Below are 26,091 nucleotides of genomic sequence, written 5' to 3'. Positions count from 1 at the left end.
CACCTGTAAGAAACAATTTCCAAAACGACCGAAGTACGACTGCGAGTTGTTTTGACTGCTTTGTTACTTTGGACGTTTCGGCCGTCAGAGGAAAGTGGCGTCCGAAGTAACAGCCGGGTGCTTAAAATACAAATCTGTACATTGGATATTTTTTGTATCGGCGACAAAAAGATGAAGAAGATAGATACGTGAACGATTGTTTTTGTGATACATTCAATGATTGAAAACTAATAGCGTGCATCCATTAACTCGATTTGTTTACATTTGTTACATAGGACCTTTTCAAAAGTTACGCGAGAATTGTTGTGTTGTAGTTTGTTGCTGTTGTCGCAGCGCTGGATGCTGTTGTACTGAATACTGGTGAAGTGGGTTAATCTGTCTTGTTGATTACAATCCCCCTTATTCCACGCGGCGAGTGACGTGATATAGCAAAGTTTCTCGCTTCATTGTGGAAGCTACCTTACTTTTCAACATCTTTTTGATACCCGAGTCGATAACATATGAGGACACGACTTCAAATCACCTAGTGACAAACAATAGTCACGCAATTCGCCTACGGGAATGCAGTGACTTGAGCAATCTCACCTCATTCGCCGCGCCATTGCCATTTGCTGATGTTTGATGTTTCTGCAGCCTGTATTTATTTGTTGTGATTGTGATTGTGATTGGTATTGAACGGTTTTGACTGTAGTGTGTGCTGACTGTTCCGAATGATTTTACGGGTCGACTTCTATTGATTTCATTCAGTTGTTGTTTCCGTTTCCCTTGGTGGTAGACCGGTGTCTCTATGTATAAAATGAGAGGGTGCTTTTTCAAACCGTTATTGCATGCTGTGAAATGACTTGCCTGAAACGGAGGCCCGTTGGCCTCCGTTTACGCCCCCTGGCGTTAGTACTGCAACCGGCCGCCGACGCAAAAACATCTTTGTTGATTCTGTCGCCTGAACTGGTCCTGGCTCAAATGAATTGCGCTCTTCAGCAGCGATGGATGTGTGATTTCGCATTAACGTTAAATGGCTGGGTATGGATACAACAGGGAGTCCTACTGAGTTTTGGCTTGTGGTGGCTTGGCCTGCTTTTAACTGTGCGTGTTGTATACTATGCGAGTTGGCTGTATGTTGTAGTGCGTTTAGTGGCTGAGAGTGTGTCTGTTGATCCAAATTATGTTGCATAAACTGGTGCTGTGATGGTGGCGGGCTTGAAGTCGGCGTTCTGTGGAGCTGTGGAACGGAGTGTCTTACTTGACCAGTGTGCAGCATCGAGTGATGTTTTTGATGACAATGATGGCAGGTTCCTTTCTCGCAAATTTTCGAGTAATGTCCAGGACGAAGACAGTTTATACATAATTTGTTTTGTATTACAGAAGTTTTGCACACTGAAAGGGAGAATGCCAGGAATTGCTACAGAAGAGACATTTGGTTGTTGTATTCAAAGCTGCATGACACACTAATACTCTGGGTTCATCTCTGCAGACTGCAGTACTGAACTGTGATTGCGGAGAAAAGTCAGTAATTTCTTGTACGTAGGAACTTCTGTGCTGTTGTGGTAAGTTTCCCAACTTCGTAGAGTCATAGGATCAAGTCTAGAACACAGCATGTAAACCAAGAGAGTTTTACGTAAACGTAAATTTGTCCGTATACGTTAGTTGCGAATTGTTGTGAATAAGACTACGGAACAGTCTTGTTAAGTCATCGTATCACTAATTATAGAGACGTATGTGCTGTGTCAATCATGAACATCATAATATGAACAGTCAAAGTACCGTCGACCTAAAAATGTCATATGACATTTCGGTTTTTTCCGTCTTATTCATTAGCTGTTCATTGTCCCGTAATTAAACAACAGTGTTCACGGGGAACGCTCACCGCTTGAAATGTTCATTCAACACATTCGCACTTGATAGGGGATAGTTTGTCGGTTGCTTTGATCTAAACAATCCGTCTAAATATCATCCATCGTGTATGGATGTGTGAGTGAGAAGGTGGATGTATGTGAGCAGCTACGCTTGAATGCAGAATAAAGAGAGAAGAAGAATGCATACCACCGCAGTTTTAATGTCAAATGATATTAAAACTACAGTCAAAGTAGCCGGAATTAAAGAATGGTTATGAGAACGAATGGTAGAATGGAAATAGCATATTTTCACCGCTCTTCTGGGTACGTTCGACAGAAAGAGAGAATATATGAACGTTCAATTGATTGTCGTGTTTGCGGCTGTGCGTTTATTTCAGAGGTGACTGTTGGAACCCAGCAATGCTTTCTTGGTCACATTCGCAATACATATTGAGCTGTGACTCTCGCGCAAGAGCAGTATGTGATGGTTGAGAGAAATGTCAACCGTTTACAACACTGCTACGGAATGTATCACGGAACGTGACCCAGTCCTTCACGTTACCGCTGAAAGTGGTAAGGGAAACCTCTGGTAGCCTAACACGTGAATATGTTGCTTCTAGCTGAGAAAATTTTTGTTTACAATCACATCTCAGGTCTGTCTTAGTTGATCTCAATCTCAATAGTTGCGCTTTTTAGCACTCAAAAACGATTCTGAAACCGTCGCATCACTTCAAAGTTGGTACTTTCTCGGAGTCAATAAGCTTTTTCTTTCTCGTCTTCGTCGCCTTCAGCGAATTTTTCAGAATCCGCTTCTTCCAATATAATTTCGATCTTGTTACGAACATCGAGAAATTCCCTGTACTCTTCCTGTAATATTTGTAACCGAACATGAATCTGGCGTTGTACCTGTCCGATTCGAATTTCTCCAAGAACTGCTGAACGACGTCTAAACTATTTAGCATCTGTCGTTCCCGCTTCGTAAGTGCTCTCAACTCCGAGCTCATGTCGATTCGTGTGATATTCCGTCCGTGTAATTCAGCTGCAGTTTCTTGTTTCCGGTCTGCGATTTTGATTGTAGTTGCACATAAATGCTTTTTGATTCACTATCCGATCGCGAAATTGAGTCCAGTTTAAATTCAAAAGCAAATTTAATTGTTTTGTATTAACCGATTGTCACGAGTATTCAATTGTTTCTAATTGTTCTTTTCACGCTTCACGCATTTGAATTTATACAAAGTATCCGAAAAACTTGTTCTAAAGATCCGGTTCGAAGGACCGAAATGTTCGCGCGCAACCGTTCTGAATTTTCGGATACTTAAACAGGAAAAACAGATTCAAATTTCAAGTACAAAACATACAAACATAACACTTACACATTTATTCTGCTGACTGCATATTTCACCGTCTTTCTGATCTTCCTGACTAGAATAATTGATTAGACAAGTTGTTCTAGTCAGTAACCACGAATCATCGATCAAAGCAATATCCAAAACCCTGTTCTCCAGAGAGATATTAGATTTGGAGCTATTGCTCAATATGAAACAGACCAAGCGATACTGTGTGAGTAAACAGGTACACAATATCACTTGACTGTTGTTGATCAAGATCACTTGGGATGTTCAATTTCCCTTTCGGCACGAACAGGCATCAATTCATAAAATCCGGAAGGTCACGGCATGGTTTAAAGGATAGGGGCTTCAGATTCTGGACTGATCAGCTTGTTTATCAAATCAAAACCCTGCTAAGTACTTATGAGGAGTGATCGTACGAATAGTAGATGCAGCTTACAAGCAGTATGAGTGATTTGAAGAGCTTAAACGAGCAGTACCCTCTGCGTAGAACGAGATACACACTACAACAAGACGCCGCTTGGTCGAAACCACCCCGAATGGGTTATTTGATCTAATTGAGAACTAAAGATGACCTACGAATTAGAAACTTATTGTAATTCAAGTGAAATTGACGTTAATTTTGTAAAGGAGTGAGAGTTTTTCCATCTGGTTCTATAGTTATGAAACACTGGAATGTTAGTTTTTTGAATGTTTCGCGCCTCGACACAACAATAAAGTTCAAATGACCAGTCTTATAAACTAAGATTGTATTCTACACTATATACTTTAGTTCAACCGACTTCTTACATATCTCTGGAAACTCAGAAAAATGGAGTGGTTCTATAGTGGTATGAAATGCAGTGTAGCATGTATGCATTCATATATAGTCTGTGGAGACTTTTAGATAGTCTGATATATTGATTAGCTCGTGCCATTTGATTTTTACCGATTTGTGCATGAGCAAAAGCACTGTACATTTTGAAATTTAGGTGACCAATCAAAAAACTATGTTTTATTTTCATCCATTGGAAAATTGAAATTCTTATTTGACATTTTTCTTATTAACAGTTTACGTACCGGTTCCATGAAAAACATTCAATGCTCTACTTGTTTCTTACTGTCCAACGATAGATACCTTCTCCACTACATCACATCTCCTTGACACAAAATCGATAATTTTGTTGTTGTTTTATGATATGGAAATCATAGCAATCAATCATCTTCGTTGATATTAAAGTTTCTCGTACATTGTCGTCCATAGAAACTAACATCTGCTAGGATTTTATGATTGATACCTTTGGCTTGATGGACGCACCGAACCTCGGAAAATCGGCATCTGTTTGCGCAGAACTGAATGAATTTAATTACACCATTGTTGCACCACAGTAACAGCTAACACGAACGGCATTTAAAAAAAGAGAATTTTGTTCAATATTTTGAAAACGTTGAAGTCGAGGATGGAATCCAACTATTTTGGAAGGCCAAATAGTAACCACCACAATCGATCGGATATCTCAAAATAGTTGATTACTTTTGGTAAATATATCAACTATTCAAAAAAGTTCGTTACATGCCCTCCGCCAGCGCATTTATAAAACCAATCCTAGATCAATGTATACAGTAATGTATACTGTGTATCGAAATGCGGTTCTTTGAGCGAAACCTAACACCGGAGAAGCAACATTTTCGCTTCGGGCTGGAGTACCTCACCCGAATTGGTCTCTGGGGTGACCGGCGGCGGATATTCCGATATTTCATGGCTGTCACCATGGTACTGACTGTGTTGGTAGGTCCGAAAGCCTTTCTAGGCCCTGGAAAGGAAGGTATGGATTATTTCGCACGAAACATCGCTGAGCTGATTTTTCTGGTGGAGAACCTGATTTCGATCGGAATTTTCGCCACAAGGCGAAAGTCGCTCGAGCAGCTGGTGCGTGTGCTAGGGGAAATCCTGAGCCGGGAGTGGCCCGAGGACATGCAGCAGGAAATCTATCGCTTCAATAAACTCATGGATCGACTTGGTTTGGTCTACGCTTTTTATATCTATCTCTTGGTGGTCATCTTTATTGCCGGTCCAATCGCGTCTACAACGTATCAGATGATTTGTCTCAAGGAGGAAGATCGCACCGACTTCATGTTGGTGTTTGAGATTCAGTAAGTTTCGCTGGATTTTTTTGGAGATGTCGTCATAAACAAAAGCAATCCTCAGGTTCTACTGGCTCAACGTCCGTCACGACGTATGGCATTATTCGGTGTTCATCATCTTCTGCACGTTGGCCGTTTGTTGTTCAGCCTATCAAAATATAATCAAGGGAGCGGTGTTCTTCGTAGCGATCCAGTACGGATCGAAAATATTCGGACTGTTGGCCAGAAGAATCGCTATGACGGCAAAAATGCCAAAAGTTGAGGACCGGCACGACGAACTCCGCGAAATAATAGAGCTGCATAAACTTATACTGGAGTATACAGAACACCTCGAATCTATGATCTGCTTCATTCTGCTGAACCAGCTGCTCAATTGCATTCTTATTTGGTGCCTCATGATGTTCTACATCTCAAATGTATTTGTACAATGGCTATGGAGTGTGGAAGAGTGATATTCATAGATATTTTTTTTAGAATTTCGGAGCAAATGCAGTAAACGTGATAACATTGTTCTTGGTATTGATGAGTGAACTAGTTATTTACTGTGTCAATGGAGAGATTCTTAGTGAAAGGGTAAGAATGGTTAATTTTCCAATGTGATCAACGTGAAAATCGTTACCCTTCAATAGGCATCCCAGATAGCGGAAGCGATGTATTCCTACCCTTGGTACGAGGATCCAATCTTGCTGCAGAGGACCGCTCTTCTGGTGATTGAGAGAGCGCAAAAAACTACGGGAATAACCGCGGCCAAATTCTACTTCGTCAATCTTGAGCGGCTGATAGCGGTAGTGCAGGCGTCCTATTCGTACTATTTGATCTTGAAAGACAATTTATGAATGCACAACACGAATAATAGCACGCATCGCTTTGAACACAGTTTTGTAATTGCTCTAGTTTTTTGGAGTTTTCACTGAAGAAAAAAATCATGCTTTGAAATTTTAATTCACATTGTCACAGCTGCGCCATCTATATTTCAATGAATTTTTGGAAAATAAATTTCTACTTCGATTCACATGCAATGACGATGTTGTTTTTCTTGACGGAAATAATATGAGTGCTCCCAACAGGCAGTAAACAAATTGACATTCACGGCCCATTAGCAATAAAAACCTGAAATGTTCCCCCAGCTGGTGTCCTGTCGTGCTCTCGCTTTTGGAATCCAACCATGACTGCAGGATCCAGATGCCTTGATAATCCCCATTAATCCCCCTATAGGCCGTTGGCAAAGATCGAAGCCGAACAAAGTGTAATTTATCGATATGAAAAAAGTCATATATTCCGGAGCAGCAATGTAGCTGAGGCTTGTGCGTGTATTCCAGGAGTACGGCAAAAAGAGAATTCCCCCAGAATGATGAGTGGTAATTTATGGCTTAATCGACACTTCCATGCCGTGGGAAAGTGAAATTTGATAGCTTGTTCATGTGATATTGGCGTAATGGCGCAATGTTATCTCGCAATGTGTGTTCGTCTGGGATATAGGTGGAAATAAAGTTGGTTTATGAGGATAATTCAAAGTCCATATATTTAATGCCAAAAGAGTGTAAACATTGAAACCAACTATGAGACATTCAACGTATGCATTGAAAAACGGACTAATGGCGATGAAAAAACGCTACAAAAAGTAATTCAATGAAAAAAAAACTTTCTTTAAGGGGGTATTCATATTGTCAGCTGCAAAAGGACCTTATTTTGGGAGCCATATATTACGTCTTACCTCCTTGATGGTAATCGCAATTTCGAGCAAATCGCGTAAAAACGCATAATTACGAGAGAATCGCGCAAAAAATCGTGTAAAAAAAGAATCCAGTGTACTTATAATAGCCAATTAACTTTCGCCTTAACATTGAAATATTATGTGTTTTTTTTTAAATAATGGAGGTATGGAAAAAAGTGACCTTCGAATTTTCAAAGCGAATTCCCATGAAAAACTACCCTATGCAAATCGGACTTCTTTACAAGTTTCGCTCAGCCGTCAAAGGTTTAAGTTTTTTTGAAAACAGAAAAATTGCCCTAAAGTAAAGGAAATTTCGTTTTCGAAAAACAAAATTTGATACCAGATGTCTTCAAATTGCATGAAACGTCGAGATCCATTGTCATCTAGAATTTTTTTTGTCAAAAATCGACTCTCTGGGGCAGTTTTTTTCTGAATACGAGGCAAAACTAATGATTTTTCGGTATCAATGAAAATCGTCATATCGATTTTTCATACGGGACTTCCTGCTAAATGTTGATTTGCACTAGAAAATACCATATGCAAACTATTAGCTCATCCGGACTTCATTTACTATTGTCGCAGATGTCAAAATTTAGGTTTTCTGAAAATCGCCCAAGGGAAGAGTAAAGGAAATCGGGGGTTAAAAAAATTTTTTGAAGCCAAATGTCTTAGAATTGCATGAAACGACGAGATTTACATTGGGTAATGATAGCTTAGATTATTAGCCACCACACATACCATCAATTTCATTCAAACTGTCAAAACAGTTTCTTATACTAACTTATATCCTTTAAACGGGCAAGATGAAATAGAATCCATAACCACATTCTAACATGGACGCGAGGAACTCGTCACTTTTTGATTTTTTTATCGATGTTCAAAAATGTGTACAAATATTAGGTGTACCGGTAAGTTTCTTCGGTTTTACAACAGATTTTTTTTTTTTATTTAAATCGTTTATTTTTACAGGCTCAGTTACATAGGTTTAAAGGAGCCGAACTCCTTACTGTATTGTTACTAGTATATATATACATTTTTCCTTAATTCTAATGTTAATAATATAGGAAACCGATTACTCGCGGTCGACTCGAGTTTAGAAGGGTGACATATTTTCTTCAGGAAAAGGAGGGGATATGAGGATATGTTGACAATGATCACACTCACACTCTCAATCACACTCATCACACTCAATTCTTAAACCTATCTTATATCTAATATGTATTTACATTTCATCTTATTCTTAAGAAGGGATCCGATCTCTCACAAAGGAAAAGGAAAAGGAAAAACTAAGGGTATAAGGACAATCACACACGAATATCGATAGCTTTAAGGAAAACATATATTTGGGACATGTAATCAAGGTCTAACCGAGCCAACACGTCTCTCACCGGCATCATGGGCTGCCTTCCTCGGGCCCGAAGGGTGACTACTAAATTCGATCTGGCGACAAGATACAGCTCGCACGACCAAACAACGTGCTCGATGTCGTGGTAACCTTGGCCACAAACACAAAGATTGTTGTCGGCGAGATTAATACGAAAGAGTAGCGCATCTAACGAACAGTGATTGGACATGAGTCGGGAGAAGGTGCGAATAAAGTCCCGACTCAAGTCCAGACTTTTGAACCATGGTTTGAGGCTAACCTTAGGGATAATCGAGTGGAGCCACCGGCCCAATTCATCTTCGTTCCATTTGCGTTACCAGTTAACTATGGTATTTTTGCGGACTAAAGAATAAAATTCATTGAAGGCGATTTGACGCTGATAAATATCGCCTTCAATTGCACCTACCTTTGCTAATGAGTCAGCACTCTCATAACCCAGAATTGAGCAATGTGAAGGGACCCAGACAAAGGTAATGACATAACAGCGTCTGGATAAAGCACTCAAAATTTCTCGTATTCTCTTAAGTTTTTACAACAGATGGCGTAACTTGATTATTATTCCAGTGAATCAAATTTCCAGACATTCGTTGGAAAGCTACTGTCATTGCGCGTCCTTTTCAGTATATGTTTAAAAGTTGAAGTGAAAACAACATAGCTTTTTGCCACTTCGAATATGTTGAATTTCGTACCAAAGAGAGTGTTTTTGCGGGGAGTGTTACTTAATTACTCCAATATGAAGAAAAAAGCTGCTGAAAGTCATCGCATTTCGATGGAGGTTTATGGTGACCATGCTCCAACTGAGCGAACGTGTCAGACGTGGTTTGCACAATTTGAAAGTGGTAATTTTGACTTGGAAGACGAAGAACGTTCCGGACCGCCAAAAAAGTTTGGAGATGAAGAATGGGAGGCTTTACTCGTTCCAGATCCGCCACAAACGCAACAAGAACTTGCAGATACCCTTGGAATAGCTCAGTAAACCATATTCGATCGTTTAAAAGTAATGGGAATGATCCGAAATATAGGATATTGGGTGCCGAATGAATTGAAGCCACGAGACGTCGAACGCCATTTTTTCACGAGCGAACAACTGCTCCAACGGCATAAAGGAAAGGGTTTTTAAAATCCAATCGTTACTGGCGATGAAAAGTGGGTCCATTACGACAATCCTAAACGTCGGGCAACGTATGGATAACCCGGCCATGCATCAACATAGACGGCCGCGCGGAATATTCACGGCCAGAAGGTTATGCTGTCTATTTGGTGGGACCAGCTGGGTGTGGTGTACTATGAGCTGCTAAAACCGAATGAAACCATTACGGAGGACCTCTACCGATGACAATTGATGCGTTTGAGCCGTGTATGAAGGAAAAACGGCCACAATACGAGCAAAGATACGATAAAGTTTTTTTTTGGCAGCACGACAATGCTCGGCCGCATGTCGCGAAACCGGTCAAAACATACTTGGAAACGCTGAAATGGGAGGTCCTATTCCACCCGCCGCATTCTCCAGACATTGCTGAGTCCGATTACTACAAAACTTTAGTGTTCTGCATTAGGTTGGGTTGACCGATCCGGGGGTTTATTTGGGAGAATTGGAGCCCCATCTGTTTTGTTGAAATTATGGTCAGGTTTTTTGCTTGTTCCAGTGTCCATGCTCGTTTTGGATCTGGCGTGATGGGGAGGTTTGAAGAAACTCACCTTTCTCACATGACGTAGTTGAAGTTCCTACTTGTTTTGCGATTGCCTTTAAGTTTGAACCGCTTGGGCCAGGAACAGCCAGATTGTAAAGTTCCTTGTTTTTCGGAGACACTTCTCGAGGAAACTTCGATTTATCAGAAACCCTGCTGATGACTTTTCGAGCATATTGTGGCTCCTCAAGTATGGAATCACTGGGCTCTGAAGACTTCAGATTACCTGAGTTTTTGGAGTTATGAAGTTTCTCGTTTCTTGACACCAGATTTCCTTCGAGCACACTGGAGTTTTTTTGAGTTGTGGTTTGGCGCTGGTTTGGATTAGTTTTCCTCAGCTTAGTTTCGCTAAATCGGAAATTTATTTTGAAGTGGTTGATTACAAGTTGACGCATTGAAGCTTCGTCGACTGTTAGCGTCCAATCCGCGTGGATTTCATTAAGATTGGATCTCTTGAGTATTCGTCATTTATCGGTGGAGAGATTTTCGTTTTGGCTCTCAATGAGGCTTTTGAGTCTCTCGTCGCTGTATGTTGCACTTTGTGGACAAAAGGCATGATGAATCTCTGGACTCGGAATATTTTTTGCGTCTAGAGCGACCAGTGTTATGTTATCTTCTAGGGTTATCATGGGAACCACTTTCTTCAACCATTCCGAAGTTTGATGATCTTTACAGGAAAGGATTAGATAACCCGACTTATAAAGGGTGTGTCAAATCAAATTGCATCACGGAAAAAACGCTGTAGAAATTCGCCCAGTAGACCGATCCTTTTGAAAATTTTAGACAGTAAAATAAAAACTATTAAACAACTTTTGGCATTTTCTTTTTATTCATACTTCGAGCCCAAGCCCGTATGCTCGCACCTTCCTCTTTACCCCGTCCATAAGGTTCTGTACAACGTCAGGTTGTAGTTTTTTTTGAACAGAAATCCATTTTCTCTTGAAGTCCGCCTCCGATTTGACAACTTTTGGGTTCTTCCGGAGGGCCTGCTTCATAATCGCCCAATATTTCTCTATTGGGCGAAGCTCCGGCACGTTGGCACGAAGGTGACCCCGTTGGCTTCGTACCACTCCAACACGTCCTTTGAATAGTGGCACGAAGCGAGATCCGGCCAGAAGATGGTCGGGCCCTCGTGCTGCTTCAATAGTGGTAGTGAGCGCTTCTGTAGGCACTCCTTAAGGTAAACCTGCCCGTTTACTGTGCCGGTCATCACGAAGGGGGCGCTCCGCTTTCCGCAAGAGCAGATCGCTTGCCACACCATGTACTTTTTGGCAAACTTGGATAGTTTCTGCTTGCGAATCTCCCCCGGAACGCTGAATTTGTCCTCTGCGGAGAAGAACAACAGGTCCGGCAGCTGACGAAAGTCCGCTTTGACGTAGGTTTCGTCGTCCATTACCGTCCATTACTTCCGGGCTCGCGTCTTCCCCACCATGCTTTGCTCTTCGTCGCGGTTAGGAGCCTTCTGAACCTTGTATGTACGCAGGCCCTCCCGCTGCTTGGTCCGCTGGACGAATGAACTTGACAAATTCAGCTTATTGGCGACATCCCGGACCGAACTTCTCGGATCACGTCTAAACTGCTTAACTACGCGCTTGTGATCTTTTTCACTGACGGAGCATCCATTTTTGCCGTTCTTCACCTTCCGGTCGATGGTTAGGTTCTCGAAGTATCGTTTTAGTACTCTGCTGACCGTGGATTGGACGATTCCCAGCATCTTACCGATGTCCCGATGTGACAACTCCGGATTCTCGAAATGAGTGCACAGGATTAATTCACGACGCTCTTTTTCGTTCGACGACATTTTTCCAAATTTACGAAAAATTGACAGTGAAGCATGGCCAACGTGATCTATACACTCTTATCTGATTATAAGCGAAAGCTGAAGATGTAATTCCTAAAAATTTAATTTCTACAGCGTTTTTTCCGTGATGCAATTTGATGTGACACACCCTTTATGAGCAGTTGAAAAACTTGGGTTTCACCGGTTCATTTGTTTGTTGCTCTATTGCAGTGAGTAGAGTATTCTGAATGGAATCTAGTTGAGCTGTAGTCAGTTCAGTGTTGGGATAGTTCTCCGGGAGAATACCAACTTTGATCTGTTCTAAGGCTTCTTTGAAGGACATGCCAGATTCGATAGTGGTTTTTGTGGTATTGTTTTGAAGAGTGTTATATGCCACTTTTTTCTGCTCATTCTGCCCCGCTCTTTGTCAGGGGTAGAGTTTTTGCTTCGATTTTTTAGGAATCGGTTTTCATCACTACTAGATAGCCCCGATCCTCAGGGGCGTTTTGTTGGCCCAGAGATATGATGACTCAGTGCTTGCAGCCCAGCTGCGATCAAGTTCTTCAGTTTTCTTCTCTGACCCTTGGTGAGGTCCTTTTTCCACGAAGAGTGGACCTCGACTGAATCTACAACTTTAGATTCAGTTTTTATAGTGACGCTACAATCGTCACTATCTTCCTCTAGCGACTCACAACGAGTCGGAGTATTGAGGATGGAAGAGGAGCATGACTGAACATCCACAGGTGCGTCATTCAGTACTTCATTCTTTTCAACACTCATAGAGTCGATCTCTATGGAGTTTTTTTTTCCGACAGAGAGAGGCTGCGGGAACCCGAAGTTTTTTTATTGTTATCATTTTGATTAGCCCCTCGAGTCTCGCGGTAAAACAAAGTCCGTTGCATCAGTGACCGGCTTAATGCAGCAAGGGCAGACGATACTGTGGAGGGTGCCCTGGTGCTCCACAGGCTCCGTTATCGGCAGGGTTTAGACCCCCGCTTCACACCTTGGATTAGGGATTTATCCATTACTTTCTTTCCATAATAACCATGGATAACAGCTATTACAACCATCCTCCTTTACTGGGACTTTGGACCCACTGCTCTGGTTCTCAATAATTTCAGGTTCTTATTCGGACATGCTATTATTGGGATCCGTCATTCGCAGGCGGAGTTTGGGTTGTAATTACGTTATAGCCAGATGATCTCTATCAACGTTTCAACGATTAACTTTTCGTGCCATCAAATAATTGGGGAGAATAGAGTAAAACCATCCAAGATTATTCCAAGGTCATCCTTCCATTGATTCTGGTGACTGATAAATGCCTATTATCGGCAAATGGCTAACAATTCATAATACGCATTGACTCAGATTGTGAGCTAACGCCCGAATTGTAGGCAAAAAGAATGGTTAGTATAATCAATTAACCATTTTAATCGTCAAATTGTTTTTTTTTTAAATATATGCACTGTTCATGTTTTAAGAAAAAAAAGTTGAATAAATTTCTTGTTTAATGGTATACAACGTAACATATATCGCAATAACGATTTTGCGTGATATGCGTTTGAAATCCCTCAATGAATCGTTACATGCTACATTTTCAATTTCCTAGAGTGACTCCTCATATAGTCCAACGTCAAAAAAAGTAACGATGAATCCAGAAAATTATCGTTATTCGGAACGAAAACAGACATTTTTTATTCGCTGAATAGCCAAGTTACTTTTTTCAGAATGACACCAATATATTTTCTAAGTTTAATATCAAATGAAAAAAAAAACAAAAAATGCACATGACAAGGTAAATTCTAAGAGAAAAAAATAATTTCTAGCAATTTAATTAATCTCAAATTGGAGAATTTGAACGATTTTTTTTTGCATGAATATAGCTTAGAATAGAATGTGGTGTCGCATATTTTCAAAAGCCGGTGTTTTTTTTTCGCGAGAGTTATGTCACAAACAGTTATGTCTGGGTGTGAATATTTTCAGTTTGTCGGTTCTGGGTTAATTCAGTGGTTGGAAGTTGTTATTAATATAGGAAAATAGTTCATAGGACAGTAACTCGAAGCTGAAGTAAAAGAGGGGAGAATGAAAATCCTAAACGGGACATTCATAAACTCACAATTCGAAACATCGAACCATTCTATATGCATTTGTCCTAATTATTATATATTTTTGGTCATAAAGCATAACGATTGATTCGTAATTCTGTCTAAACTACCGTTCAACTGACGAGTAGATTTTGCTTCGCAGCATGGCGCTATTACGTCAAATAAAACCATCAAACAAGTATTAAATTTCACTTCCAGCCGGTACGGAAGTGTCGATTAAGTCATAAATTACCGTTTATCATCCTGGCAGAATTTTATATTTTGCCATCTTCCTGGAAAACACACAAACCCTCACACCCACAAACATATATACGTCATTGCGTAAACTGTGCTTCCAGCTATTCAGAATATATGACTTCTCTCATATCCATAAATTACACTTCGTTCGGCTTCGATCTTTACCAACGGCCTATATGAGGGGGGTTTAATGGAGATTATCGAGGCAGTTGGATCCGGCAGTCATGGCTGAATTTCGAGAGGCAGTGAGCCCGACAGGACACCAGCTGGGAGAACATTGCAGATTTTTATTGCTAATGGGCCGTGAATGTCAATGGGAATTTGTTTACTGCCGCATGGGTGGAGTTGTTTTTCGAGAGAACACGTAAAAATTAAGTTTTATTCGGTATGCATGATTAATTAACTAAAGCCATGGTGACTAGGAATTCTGGATACAATAAGTTTTCCGCGCAGTATTTCATTCAGAAATTATCTTTCAAGATCAAACAGTACGAATAGGAGGCGTATACGAGGTCAATTGGCCGGGGTTGTTCCCATTGCGTTTTGCGCTCCTCAATCAACAGCAGGGCACTCTTCTGCATGGATCGTTATACCAAGGGTAGGAGTACATTACATCTGAAACTTGGTTTTTACATTTTTACCAAAGATATTTCCATTGACATAGTCGATAACCATAACTCAGATTATCTAGAGATAATCAGGAATTTTGTTGCAAAGAAGGCTGATTAAGTAGAAACAAATTCGTGACGTGTGTCGACAAAACAATGTACATAATAGTGTAACATTCCGTGACAAAGATGATCTCGAGTCTGGAAGCCAAGTCTTAAGCACCAATTTTGTTTTTAAAGTCGAAGACCATCTGTAGACAATAATTTAAGCTTAAGGATATGTCCCGTTATAAATGAAGATAAAGCAAGAGGAGGTCTCATTGCTCACTACATTGTAACGATTTTGTTAATTATTCATTTGGGAACAAATGTAACGTTAACGTGTGTACAAATCCTGCACGGTATGATCTTGCAAAAATTGATTGTCAACTATGACTTGTTAACCTCTTTACCATCTGTAGGCAGAACTCTGTGTAAAGACACTGGGTAGCAAATGGCCCATGGTCCATCAAGAATTACGGTTCAAGATACAATGTAAGCGCAGCTGTGATACAGCAGAAGAAGGCTTCATGCCTAACTACATTGTAACAATTTTGTTGATTATTTATTTGGGAACAAATATAATGTGAACGCGTATACTGCTCTTATCTGGAATGATCTCGCAGATATACCATGACTTGTTAACGTTTTCTCCCCAATGACAGTCGAGATAACTGAGCAACTGCTGGTAGAAATACTCCAGACGGTCTTCGTACATCCGCAGTATCGGCAGAAATATCTACGCCATGCAGTTATTCAAGAAACGCTCCAATCCTCCGGAACATCGCTCCCTCCGGTTCCAGTTAGCACTCCTCCGATCCCTCGGACTTTGGGGTAACCGTCGGCAGATGTACAAGTACGGTTTCCTTGTGTTCAACATAGTGGCTTTGATTATTCTACCGAAAGTAGTCTTCGGTGCCGGGAAGGAAGGTTTCGACACTTTTGTGAGGAATGTGGCCGAGTTGATATTCGAAATCGAAAATAGCGTCTCGGTTGCAATTTTTGTCCTCAGGCGGGATCGGTTCGAGCGATTGGTGGCAGTGCTGGAGAACATGTTGAACCGCGACTGGCCGGAGGAATTGAACAAGGACATAGACGAGTTCACGGCACAGAGGGACAAGTTTGGCCGGCACTATTGCTTTTACATACTGGTTCTGGCGATTTTCTTCACACTTGCACCAATCGTGTGCAGTGTAGTGCAACTGCTTTCCGTTGATACGGAGAACGACTTTTTTCTTGGTTTCGAGTTGGAGTGAGTAACGAGCTAGAATATTACCAGATTCAATTTTTGTCAAGAAAAATAATCATTTCAGCTTTTACTGGCTCAACGTTCGTACCAATTTTGGTCATTATATATTCTACATGTTGACTTTCTACATAAGTAGTGTGGTTAGCTCCGCTCTTCATAACACGCTGAAAGGAGCGGTATTTGTGGTTTTGATCCAATATGGGGCGAAGGTCTTCGACCTGGTGTCGAAACGCATCGATCTAGCGACTAAAATTGAGAACCAGGACGACCGTATTAAGGAGTTAGGCGAAATAGTGGAGCTGCATTGTCTTGCTCTGGAATATGTTGACAATCTGGAAGCCACTCTTTGCTTTGTTTTGATGAACCAGATATTGTTTTGTATCCTGATGTGGTGCTTGAGTATGCTATACATGTCGGATGTGAGTATCTATTCCATTGCGGATCTTCACTATATTTGAATGCATTGTTTCCTCAGAACTTTGGCCCAAACGTTGGAAACGTGTTGATACTGTTTTCGGTTCTTTTGTATGAAATAACTGTGTACTGTATCAACGGGACGAATTTGAGTGAGAAGGTAAAACGATTGGTCTTAGATGCAATGGATGTTCATAATTTTCTCTTCAGGCAGCTCAGGTGGCAGATGCTATATACAGCTTCCCCTGGTACGACGAGAAGACATCCGTGCAGAAGAGCGCTATCCTTATCATTCAGAGGGCCCAGAAGCCGACCGGAATCACGGCAGCCAAATTCTATTATATCAATGTTGAAAGACTGTCCATTATCGTTCAGGCATCATTCTCGTACTATCTTATTCTGAAGGAGCGCTTTTAAAAAATTAGAACGGACACTCTCATAGACATTAACGAACGCTTCAATGCACACGGTACATGACAAAAAACCCACACTTATTGTTCCTTATAAAATCATACACGTTGATTTTGACAGTCGCATGAAGCGTTACTGTCACACCACTCAAGCATTGACAATTGTTCCTGAATACATGCAACATATTTTCAATAGGAAGCGTTTGTGTAGATTTTGCGTGTTAAAAATAAATGCGAAGTGAAAAATAAAACATTGCATTTTTGTTTCATATTGAATTGTATTCAATTTAAATCGATTGTCGTGTAGAAGTCAAAATTAAAAAGATCACATTTTTTATCCAACACGATATTCGTTTTCTATCTTCTATATATATATATATATATATATATATATATATATATATATATATATATATATATATATATATATATATATATATATATATATATATATATATATATATATATATATGGATATATATATATATATATATATATATATATATATATATATATATATATATATATATATATATATATATATATATATATCTATATATATAAAAATGGAGTGATGTCTGTCTGTCTGTCTGATTCTTAGAGACTCGGAAACTACTGAACCGATCGACATGAAAATTGGTATGTAGGGGTTTTTGGGGCCGGGGAAGGTTTTCGTGATATTTTGAGACCCCTCCCCCCTCTCTAAGGGGGGACTGCCATACAAATGAAACACAAATTTCTGCATTACTCGGAAAATAACCAAGCAAACGAAACCAAAGTTGGCATGTGAAAGTTTTAGGGTGCAATAAATGTTCTATGATGGTTAGACAGTCCTTCCCCCACTCAAAGGGGGGGCTGCCATACAAATGAAACACAAATTTCTGCATTACTCGAGAATTAATCAAGCAAATGAAACCAAATTTGGCATGTGGAGGTTTTAGGATGCAATAAATGTTTCTATGGTGATAAGATACTCCTTCCCCCTCTCTTAGAGGGGGCTGCCATACAAATGAAACACAATTTTTTGCATTACTCGGAAATTAATCAATCAAACGAAACCAAAGTTGGCATGTGAAAGTTTTAGGGTGCAATAAATGTTTCTATCATGGTTAGACAGTCCTTCCCCCACTCAAAGGGGGGGCTGCCATACAAATGAAACACAAATTTCTGCATTACTCGAGAATTAATCAAGCAAATGAAACCAAATTTGGCATGTGGAGGTTTTAGGATGCAATAAATGTTTCTATGGTGTTAAGATACTCCTTCCCCCTCTCTTAGAGGGGGCTGCCGTACAAATGAAACACAAATTTTTGCATTACCCGAGAATTAATCAAGCAAATTAAACCAAATTAGGCATATGGAAACTTTAGGGTGCAATGAATGTTTCTATGGTGTTAGATACCCCTCCCCCCTCTCTTAGGGGTGGCTGCCATACAAATAAAACACAAATTTCTGCATTACTCGAGAATTAATCAAGTAAATGGGCGGGACGAAGTTTGCCGGGTTAGCTAGTATATATATATATATATATATATATATATATATATATATATATATATATATATGCCATACAAATGAAACACAAACTACAGTGGGCACACAAACACAAACCTTTGTATAACTCGAGAACTGATCAAGCACAATTTGGGATGTGAGAGTTTTTGGGTATGAGAAATGTTTCTATGATGGTATGACACCCCTTCCTCCTTTGGAATGGAGAGGGGGCCTCATAAAAATATTACTCCCACATCAACCAAAATATTCCGACCAAACATGACAAGTGATAATTTTCGGAAAATACAGAAGGAACAAGAGAAAATTCTGAAAATTAAATTCCCATATGTTCTACAATTACATAGTGACAAGTGCTGTTATTCCATTTGATGTTTGTGCTAGCGAAATTGATCTTTGAATTTCGCTAGCGTTAATGTGATGAAACGCACTCCTATATCTTCTTCTGTCTATACCAATTAAAAAGTATCGCCGGATGTGTTGATAAGAGCAGAACTCGAGGGAGGAATTGTCCGATTTAGAGCTGTCTTTATTCTATCATATTTTCTGTATAAAACATTTATTCCAAGTAACTGAGAAACATGTTATTTGCAAGTGGTTGAAAAATCTTGAACAAGAATTGTGTCTGAAAATAATCTGATATTACAATGATGAGTTTTGGTAGAAATACTAGGAATTTTATAGTAAAAGGTAAATTCCACGGGGTCGATTAGAAGATCAATCAATGAACAGTTCTGCCATTGGATCCATGAACTTGCTCAAAGTAAGAATGTAAGAATGTTTGAAGTTATTGATAACGAAAAAACAAATTTTGGGCGGGACGAAGCTTGCCGGGTCAGCTAGTACGATATAAAAAAACCCATTTTGCTCGACCCAGTGGCTGTTCGGAGGAGCGAGTGCAGTAGGTAGAAATCGCACACAACAGAGGGACAGCTCGGTTTCCATTTATCCAGTTACGGTATGGGGAAATAATTGATGAGCTGGGCAACAAGTTGTGATTGGCTACGCGACCACAGCTCTTTCATGTTTAATGAATGATCATTTTCGTTCCTTTTCCAATCAATCCAAAGCGGACACGCTGGGAAGCATTGCACATTGCCTCACATTCGTGGAGAACATGTCCTCTCACTGGTCATTTGCATCGTGCATGGTTTGATGCATTTCTTTAATCAAAATTTACTTTTTTATTTTTTTATTAGACGTTATGACATTCGTAGGCTCTATTTGGTATATTTCACTTTTATCTTATTTTTTCCTACTCCATTCCTTACAATTTATCAAATTCAGAGCATAATCTAAATTTGATAAATTGTAAGGTTGTTTAAAATATATAGTTCTTTTTTATAAAAAATGTTCAATATTTGCCATGGTAAAGATGGTAAAGTATGAACAGTGAGTTTTTCCTCTATATTGTTTGAAATGTGCCATTTAATACAGAATCCTAGAACAGCTTCAAAAAGAACTGCGTGCACCACTCTTTTCTGTGGTAATCAGTCTCCTCAAATTATCCTCACTAAGCTCAATTGTTTAGATTTTCTGACAGCTTTGCATTGGAAATTTATATATTCCAAACGGAAATCAAAATGTGAGATCTAGACAACAAGTGAATATGAGCAGATGAACTTTTGTTCTTCAAAATGTTTTCAATGTTTTATTTAAAAAACAATAATTATACAGGGGAGCTTCGATATAACGAACCCTCGTTATTAAGTACCCTCGATATAACGTCACTCGAAAACACGTACATTTTACCTCAATTTTCAATATGTGAAAATGCACCTCAGAATCGATACTTAGAGTTTCATAAACAATTAATCAGATAATCCTGCCAATCTTACAGGTTCACAGATGGCATTTAGTGGCCTTTGCATGTTTCAAAATATGTAAACACTTGTATTAAGGTGCGAATTGTTATTTCAAAATTCAATATTTATATAATGTTTCATGGTCAGTTTCATGGTCAGATGTTGGTAGCACTGGATTGTTCATGATATAAATATTGATTTAAGTTTAATATCAATGTGAAATGTATTCGATGAAAATGGCTTCGAAAGTTCGAAAAGACTTTTCTGGGGGAAAAGCGATCTTTGGATTGCTTTTTCGGGAATTTTGAGGATGCGTTTCAAAAAAAGTTGATTAAGTCAATTATGCGGAAGTACAACATCAGATAGCGTTCGAAAGATAGCAACATTAAACGTGCCAGGAAAGACATGTTTTTATTCGTCAATTGTTTTGCAGCAAACCGGAAACGTTTCAAAAAGACCTAGCATTTGGAGGTAGACGCTGCACGCTTGTTTCCTCAAAAACGCTGCGGTTACTGCAAAGATTCATTCTAAAATGGTAGTATGGGGTGATTACGGGTACGTTGACAAATTCATCAGGCGGTATGGCTTACGCCTACTTATGATAAACCGGGACTAAGTTTCCTAGTTGTATTTGGGTTATTAACAAGTATGTGGAAGAGTTCTCTGTGGAAATGTGGAGCCCCAGTTTCTAAGCATGTCAAATATTTAACGCACACTTGAGCGGCTTACGCTTTTAAGTCATTCCATCGACAGAGACTCGTTAAATGCTCCTCAGATAAAAGTGAACAAGAAGCGCTTTATGTTGCCGTTTGTAAACATAGATGTAAGTAGTAAGCTTCCACACATGTTAATTGAAAAGTTCAACAATAATCGGATTTTGTAATAACCTTAACGATCTGCCTGTTTACGACAAAGCATCGACAAATCCGCGGATGATGCGAGATTTGTTCAAGGGCTGGTTTTTCGATCACCTTGTCTCTCGGATGATACATTTTTTGAAGCCTGATTAAGCCATCCTTAAAGCCGTTCTTGTTCTCGACAAACTCTCGGAACTTTACAGCGCAGAGAAACTACGAACGAGAAATGGAGCCATATTTTTAGGTTTTGTCTCACAACTCCACCAACCGATCCGTATTACAAGAAAGTCTGAAGAGCGAATGAAATCAACCAACTTGATATAAATGATGAAGAAATCCGATATACACTGGATTCTTTTTTTACGCGATTTGCTCGAAATAACGTGGTTCAGGAACTTGGTTTGGAACTTTTCTGCGTGCCCATGCGGAAACGCACACGCACAAATACACGCGCACCCTGGGGGTCACTCTATGATGATAACCGTTCCTCAATCATCTACGATCTATGCGATAATTTCAATTTGTCAATTTTGAACACTGGCGAAGCTACAAGAGTACCCAAACCCCCTGCAAGAGAAACTATATTGGACTTGTCACTCTGTTCGTCCGCTTTATCGTTAGATTGTATGTGGGAAGTAATCCAAGATCCTCACGGTAGCGATCACTTACCAATCCTTGTTTCTATTGCCAATGAGATGTGCCCACAGAAATGGGTCGAAGTTGTATACGATCTTACCCATAATATTGACTGGTAGAAATTTGGTAGTATTATATCAGAGAGCATCAATTCAACTCCTGAACTTCCACCTCTCGAAGAATATGATTTCATTGCTAGTTTGATTTACCACACTGCCATTCAAGCTCAAACGAAACGTTTCCCTGGTTCAAAACTTTGCCGACGCCCTGATGCTCCTTGGCGAAACAAAGAGTGTACGGATGCTTATTTCAAAAAATCCTCTGCTTTCAAAAATTTTCGCAAAAATGGCTCAATGGAAAATTTCGATAAGTATGAACTTTTGGAGACCAAATTCAACAATCTTATTCGAGCGGAAAAAACGCAGTTACTGGCGACGATATGTCAATGGTTTGTCAAGGGAAACATCTATGAGTACCCTATGGAACACAGTCAGGTATTTGCGAAACAAAAACCATACAAACGAAAACAAAGAGTATTCCGACCGATGGATTCTTGATTTTGCCAAAAAAGTATGTCCAGATTTTGTCCCTGCAGAAGACGTATCTCGTAATACATCGTCTTCCAATAGTAATAACGAGCCATTAGGCCGTATGAATAAAAACAAAATTCACCTTTACTTTACTTCATTCGAGCAGTCGAGCAGTGAGATTAAGTTTTTACTACGTTTGGTATGAATAAAAGAAACAACAAAGTATTTACTTTTCGAAAATGGATGTTTAGCTGATTTCGTATGAATAAAACAGTATTCACCAAGTATTTACTTCGTTATTATCAAGTATGCTCATGAGCATACTTTGGATCTGAAAACACTATCATTCGTTTTGATGTCATATCCGATTTATGTTTAATGCTGTTATCTTGCGCTTGAAGCTAAACAAGTTAACGATCCGCATTGATGGCATTGAGCTTCGTTTACTAGTTTAGGGGAGCGTAAAAAAATTGATTGATTTTCAGGCAAAATGAACACGTTTTTAAAATTTAAATTATGAATGATAAATAACCTTTCCGTACCAATTTGAAAAAACACTTTTGTTTGCAGGTGGTGAAAAAAATTTGTACGAATATTGTTTTTGAAGACAACTTTATATTATAGTGAAAAGTTTCAGTAATGATGTTGGAAATGTATAGACAAAGGGTTAAATAAAAGTCGGAAAAAAGTGTTTTAAGTGATTAAATAACATGATGTGAACATTTTCATTCAAATCTGAAAACTGGCTTCGTGTCTTCTAATAGGTATTACACTAACGAGATAGGGACCCAAACTATGGTCCCTAATTGTAAGTCGCCACCAGACGTCGACACTATTCCTTTTTCATCGCGAATTCACGCTTTGTCCAAAAAAAAAAACGTTTTGAAACGAAACCCAAACAATCAGTTGATAGATGTTTGACAAAGTAAAAACTATGCTCGAATTCGAAAATCAAATTAGTAAAGTAAACTTTTATTCATACGGATTCAAGTAAATACTAGGTAAGTTTACTTTATTTGGAAACGGGCAGAATAAGTAAATACTTTTTTTTATTCATACGACCTATTGTTTTCAATGACTGAATTCTCATTTGCACTTCTTTCGTGCAATAATTGAGCTCCTGGTTCCGATGGAATCAAATTTAATCTTTTATAGAACCTTTCAAACGTCGCTAAGAATCGTTCATTAAGGTTTTTCAATAAGTTTATTGAGCAAAATATTGTCCCTATCGAGTGGAGACAACTGAAAGTAGTAGCCATTCAAGAACCGAATAAGCCAGCTTCCCGCCATAACTCATACAGACCTATAGCCATGCTATAATGCATCCGTAAATTATTGGAAAAAATGATACTCCGACGTTTAGACGAATGGGTCGAAACGAATACCTTTTTATCAGATACGCAGTTCGGTTTTCGCAAGGGCAAAGGGACAAATGATTGTCTCGCGCTACTTGCTTCCGAAATTCAGACGACCTTTGGTAATGAAAAACAGATGGCTTCTGCTCTCTTAGACATTAAAGGGGCGTTAGTCTCAGTATCTATAAGAATTTTCACCAATTTTAAACAATTTTCTGTTTAATCTGTTTTCCGAAAAGCACATGCTCTTTTCTCATGGAAATTGTGCTGTTTCTAGGACTAGCTTCATATGTCTCCCTCAAGGTTCATGCTTAAGTCCTCTTCTGTATAACTTCTATATTAGTGATATAGATGATCATCTTGCAGATGGATGTCCTCGGAGGCAACTGGCAGATGATAGTGTTGTATCCATAACAGGTACTAAAACTATTGATTTGCAAAGACCGCTGCAAATTTCCTTAAATAATTTATCTATATGGGCTGTGAAGCTAGGTATTGAATCCTCAAGCGAGAAAACAGAAATGGTTGTATTTTCTAGGAAGCACTAACCTCCCGAACTTCTGCTTCAATTGCTCAACAGAACCATCGTTCAATCCACAAGCTTCAAATACCTTGGAGTTTGGTTTGTACATGGGGAGAACATATTACGTATCTGAATAAAAAATGTCAACAGAGAACAAATTTTCTCCGGACAGTTACTGGAACAAGGTGGGGTGCTCATCCAGAAGACCTAACACGGCTGTACAAAACTACAATACTGTCAGTCATGGATTATTGTTCGTTTTGTTTCCGATCTGCTGCTGAAACCCACATCATTAAACTGGGGAGGATACAGTATAGTTGCTTGTGTTTAGTCTTAGGGTGCATCGAATCCGCACACACAACATGAGTCTTGAAGTCCTGGCAGGTGTTTTACTATTGCAGGTTCGGTTTTGGGAACTGTCCTATCACTTCTTAATCCGAAGCGAAATCATGAACCCATTAGTAATTAAGAATTGTAAGAAGCTTCTCGAATTGAACCAACGGTCGAGATCCATGGATCTGTACTCTCATTACATTTCTCAAGAAATAGGGATCTTCAATAATGTTAGGTTTCCGAATTTTTGCAGATCTTCCGTTGATTTCGATCGTTCTATGAAGGACGAAACTCGAGACATTTCAGATCATCTTCAATCATCGTTAATCCCTAATATTTTCGTTTCAAAATATAACCATATCAATTCTTCAAGAATGTGTTTCACTGGTGGTTCAAGAATCAACAGATCCACTGGTTTTGGTATCTTTAATGAACATTACACTAGCTTCCATAAGCTTGAAAACCCTTGTACAGTGTATGTTGCTGAACTGGCTGCAATATATCATGCAATTAAGACCGTTGAGTCCTTACCACCTGATAACTATTTTATTTTCTCGTATATTCTTAGCAATATATAAGCCATTCAATCCTTGAAACAACAGACGAAAGCATTATATTTTTTTTTATCAAAATTAGGGATGCATTGAATTCTTTTGTTGATAAAAGTATTCGAATCACTTTCATTTGGCTTCCTTCCCATTGCTCTATACCTGGTAATGAGAAAGTGGATACACTCGCAAAGATGGGTAGTATGCCGGGCACAGTTTTTGAAAGACAAATAGCGTATCGGGAATTCTTCTCCATTTCCCGACAGCAGTCACTCACCTGTTGTCAAAACCAATGGAACAGAGATGAGCTTGGAAGATGGCTATACTCTATTATCCCCAAAGTTTCAACAAAAGCCTGGTTTAAAGGGTTAGATCTTGACAGAAATTTTATTAGAACTATGTCCAGATTGATGTCCAATCATTTCGCGCTAAATGCGCATCTCTTTCGCATAGGTCTTGCTACTAACAATTTATGCAATTGTGGTCAAGGATATCATGACATCGAGCACGTTGTTTGGTCATGTAATGAATTTTGCAATGAAAGAATTAAACTGGTTGCCGATTTAGAGGCTCAAGGAGTACACTCACGCATGACAGTTCGCAATATCTTAGCTACTCGCGACCCTAATTTTATGTTCCCCATATATGTCTTCCTGAGAAGCGCTAATGTTATTATTTAGGTAACATCTCCTACTCCCACTGTCCATTCTCCCTTCCTTTCCTATTACACAAGCAGAACTTTGTACCCGTTGAGATAAGATCATTACAGGAGCTATTAACATAACAAGGAGGCACTCACTACCAAAGGATACCGTTGCTACATCAACTGGCGATGTAGTTGTTACGAACCACCACAGGCACTGTTCAAGACAAGGATAATACCGACGAGGCAACGAAGAAATAAATTATATATTTTTTATATTGTTCTGTAGTTTTAGCTAATTAGACTTAAGTTAATGATTATGTAGTTATGATATATTCAAATAGTTTAAAAATGTACTGCTTGATGATGGCTACTTGAACCTACTTGAACCTACTTAAATAAAAAAAAATACACGC

The 26,091-nt window shown here is 39.3% G+C and overlaps 2 protein-coding genes across 3 annotated transcripts; both read left to right on the top strand.

The window, feature by feature from the left end:
* The first annotated feature begins 4,429 nt into the window (after positions 1-4,429).
* Positions 4,430-6,265, top strand: LOC129779688 (odorant receptor 63a-like). The gene is made up of 4 exons (XM_055787319.1): positions 4,430-5,314; positions 5,370-5,721; positions 5,780-5,878; positions 5,935-6,265. The coding sequence occupies exons 1-4, from the start codon at positions 4,806-4,808 to the stop codon at positions 6,139-6,141; spliced, it is 1,167 nt and encodes a 388-aa protein (XP_055643294.1). The 5' UTR covers positions 4,430-4,805; the 3' UTR covers positions 6,142-6,265.
* Positions 6,266-15,597: 9,332 nt separating this feature from the next.
* LOC129779439 (odorant receptor 47a-like) lies at positions 15,598-17,101 on the top strand. 2 transcript variants are annotated; one of them, XM_055786918.1, is made up of 4 exons: positions 15,598-16,112; positions 16,174-16,528; positions 16,585-16,683; positions 16,743-17,101. In XM_055786918.1, exons 1-4 carry the CDS (start codon positions 15,607-15,609, stop codon positions 16,938-16,940), a joined length of 1,158 nt encoding a protein of 385 aa, XP_055642893.1. In that variant the 5' UTR covers positions 15,598-15,606; the 3' UTR covers positions 16,941-17,101. The 2 variants fall into 2 exon arrangements, with proteins under 2 accessions (XP_055642893.1, XP_055642892.1); XM_055786917.1 differs by having other exon boundaries at positions 16,734-17,101.
* The last annotated feature ends 8,990 nt before the right edge of the window (positions 17,102-26,091 follow it).

This window comes from Toxorhynchites rutilus, chromosome 3 (genome assembly GCF_029784135.1).
Source record: "Toxorhynchites rutilus septentrionalis strain SRP chromosome 3, ASM2978413v1, whole genome shotgun sequence".
NCBI classification, from domain to species: domain Eukaryota; kingdom Metazoa; phylum Arthropoda; class Insecta; order Diptera; family Culicidae; genus Toxorhynchites; species Toxorhynchites rutilus.
This window is presented reverse-complemented; position numbering and strand designations above follow the sequence as displayed.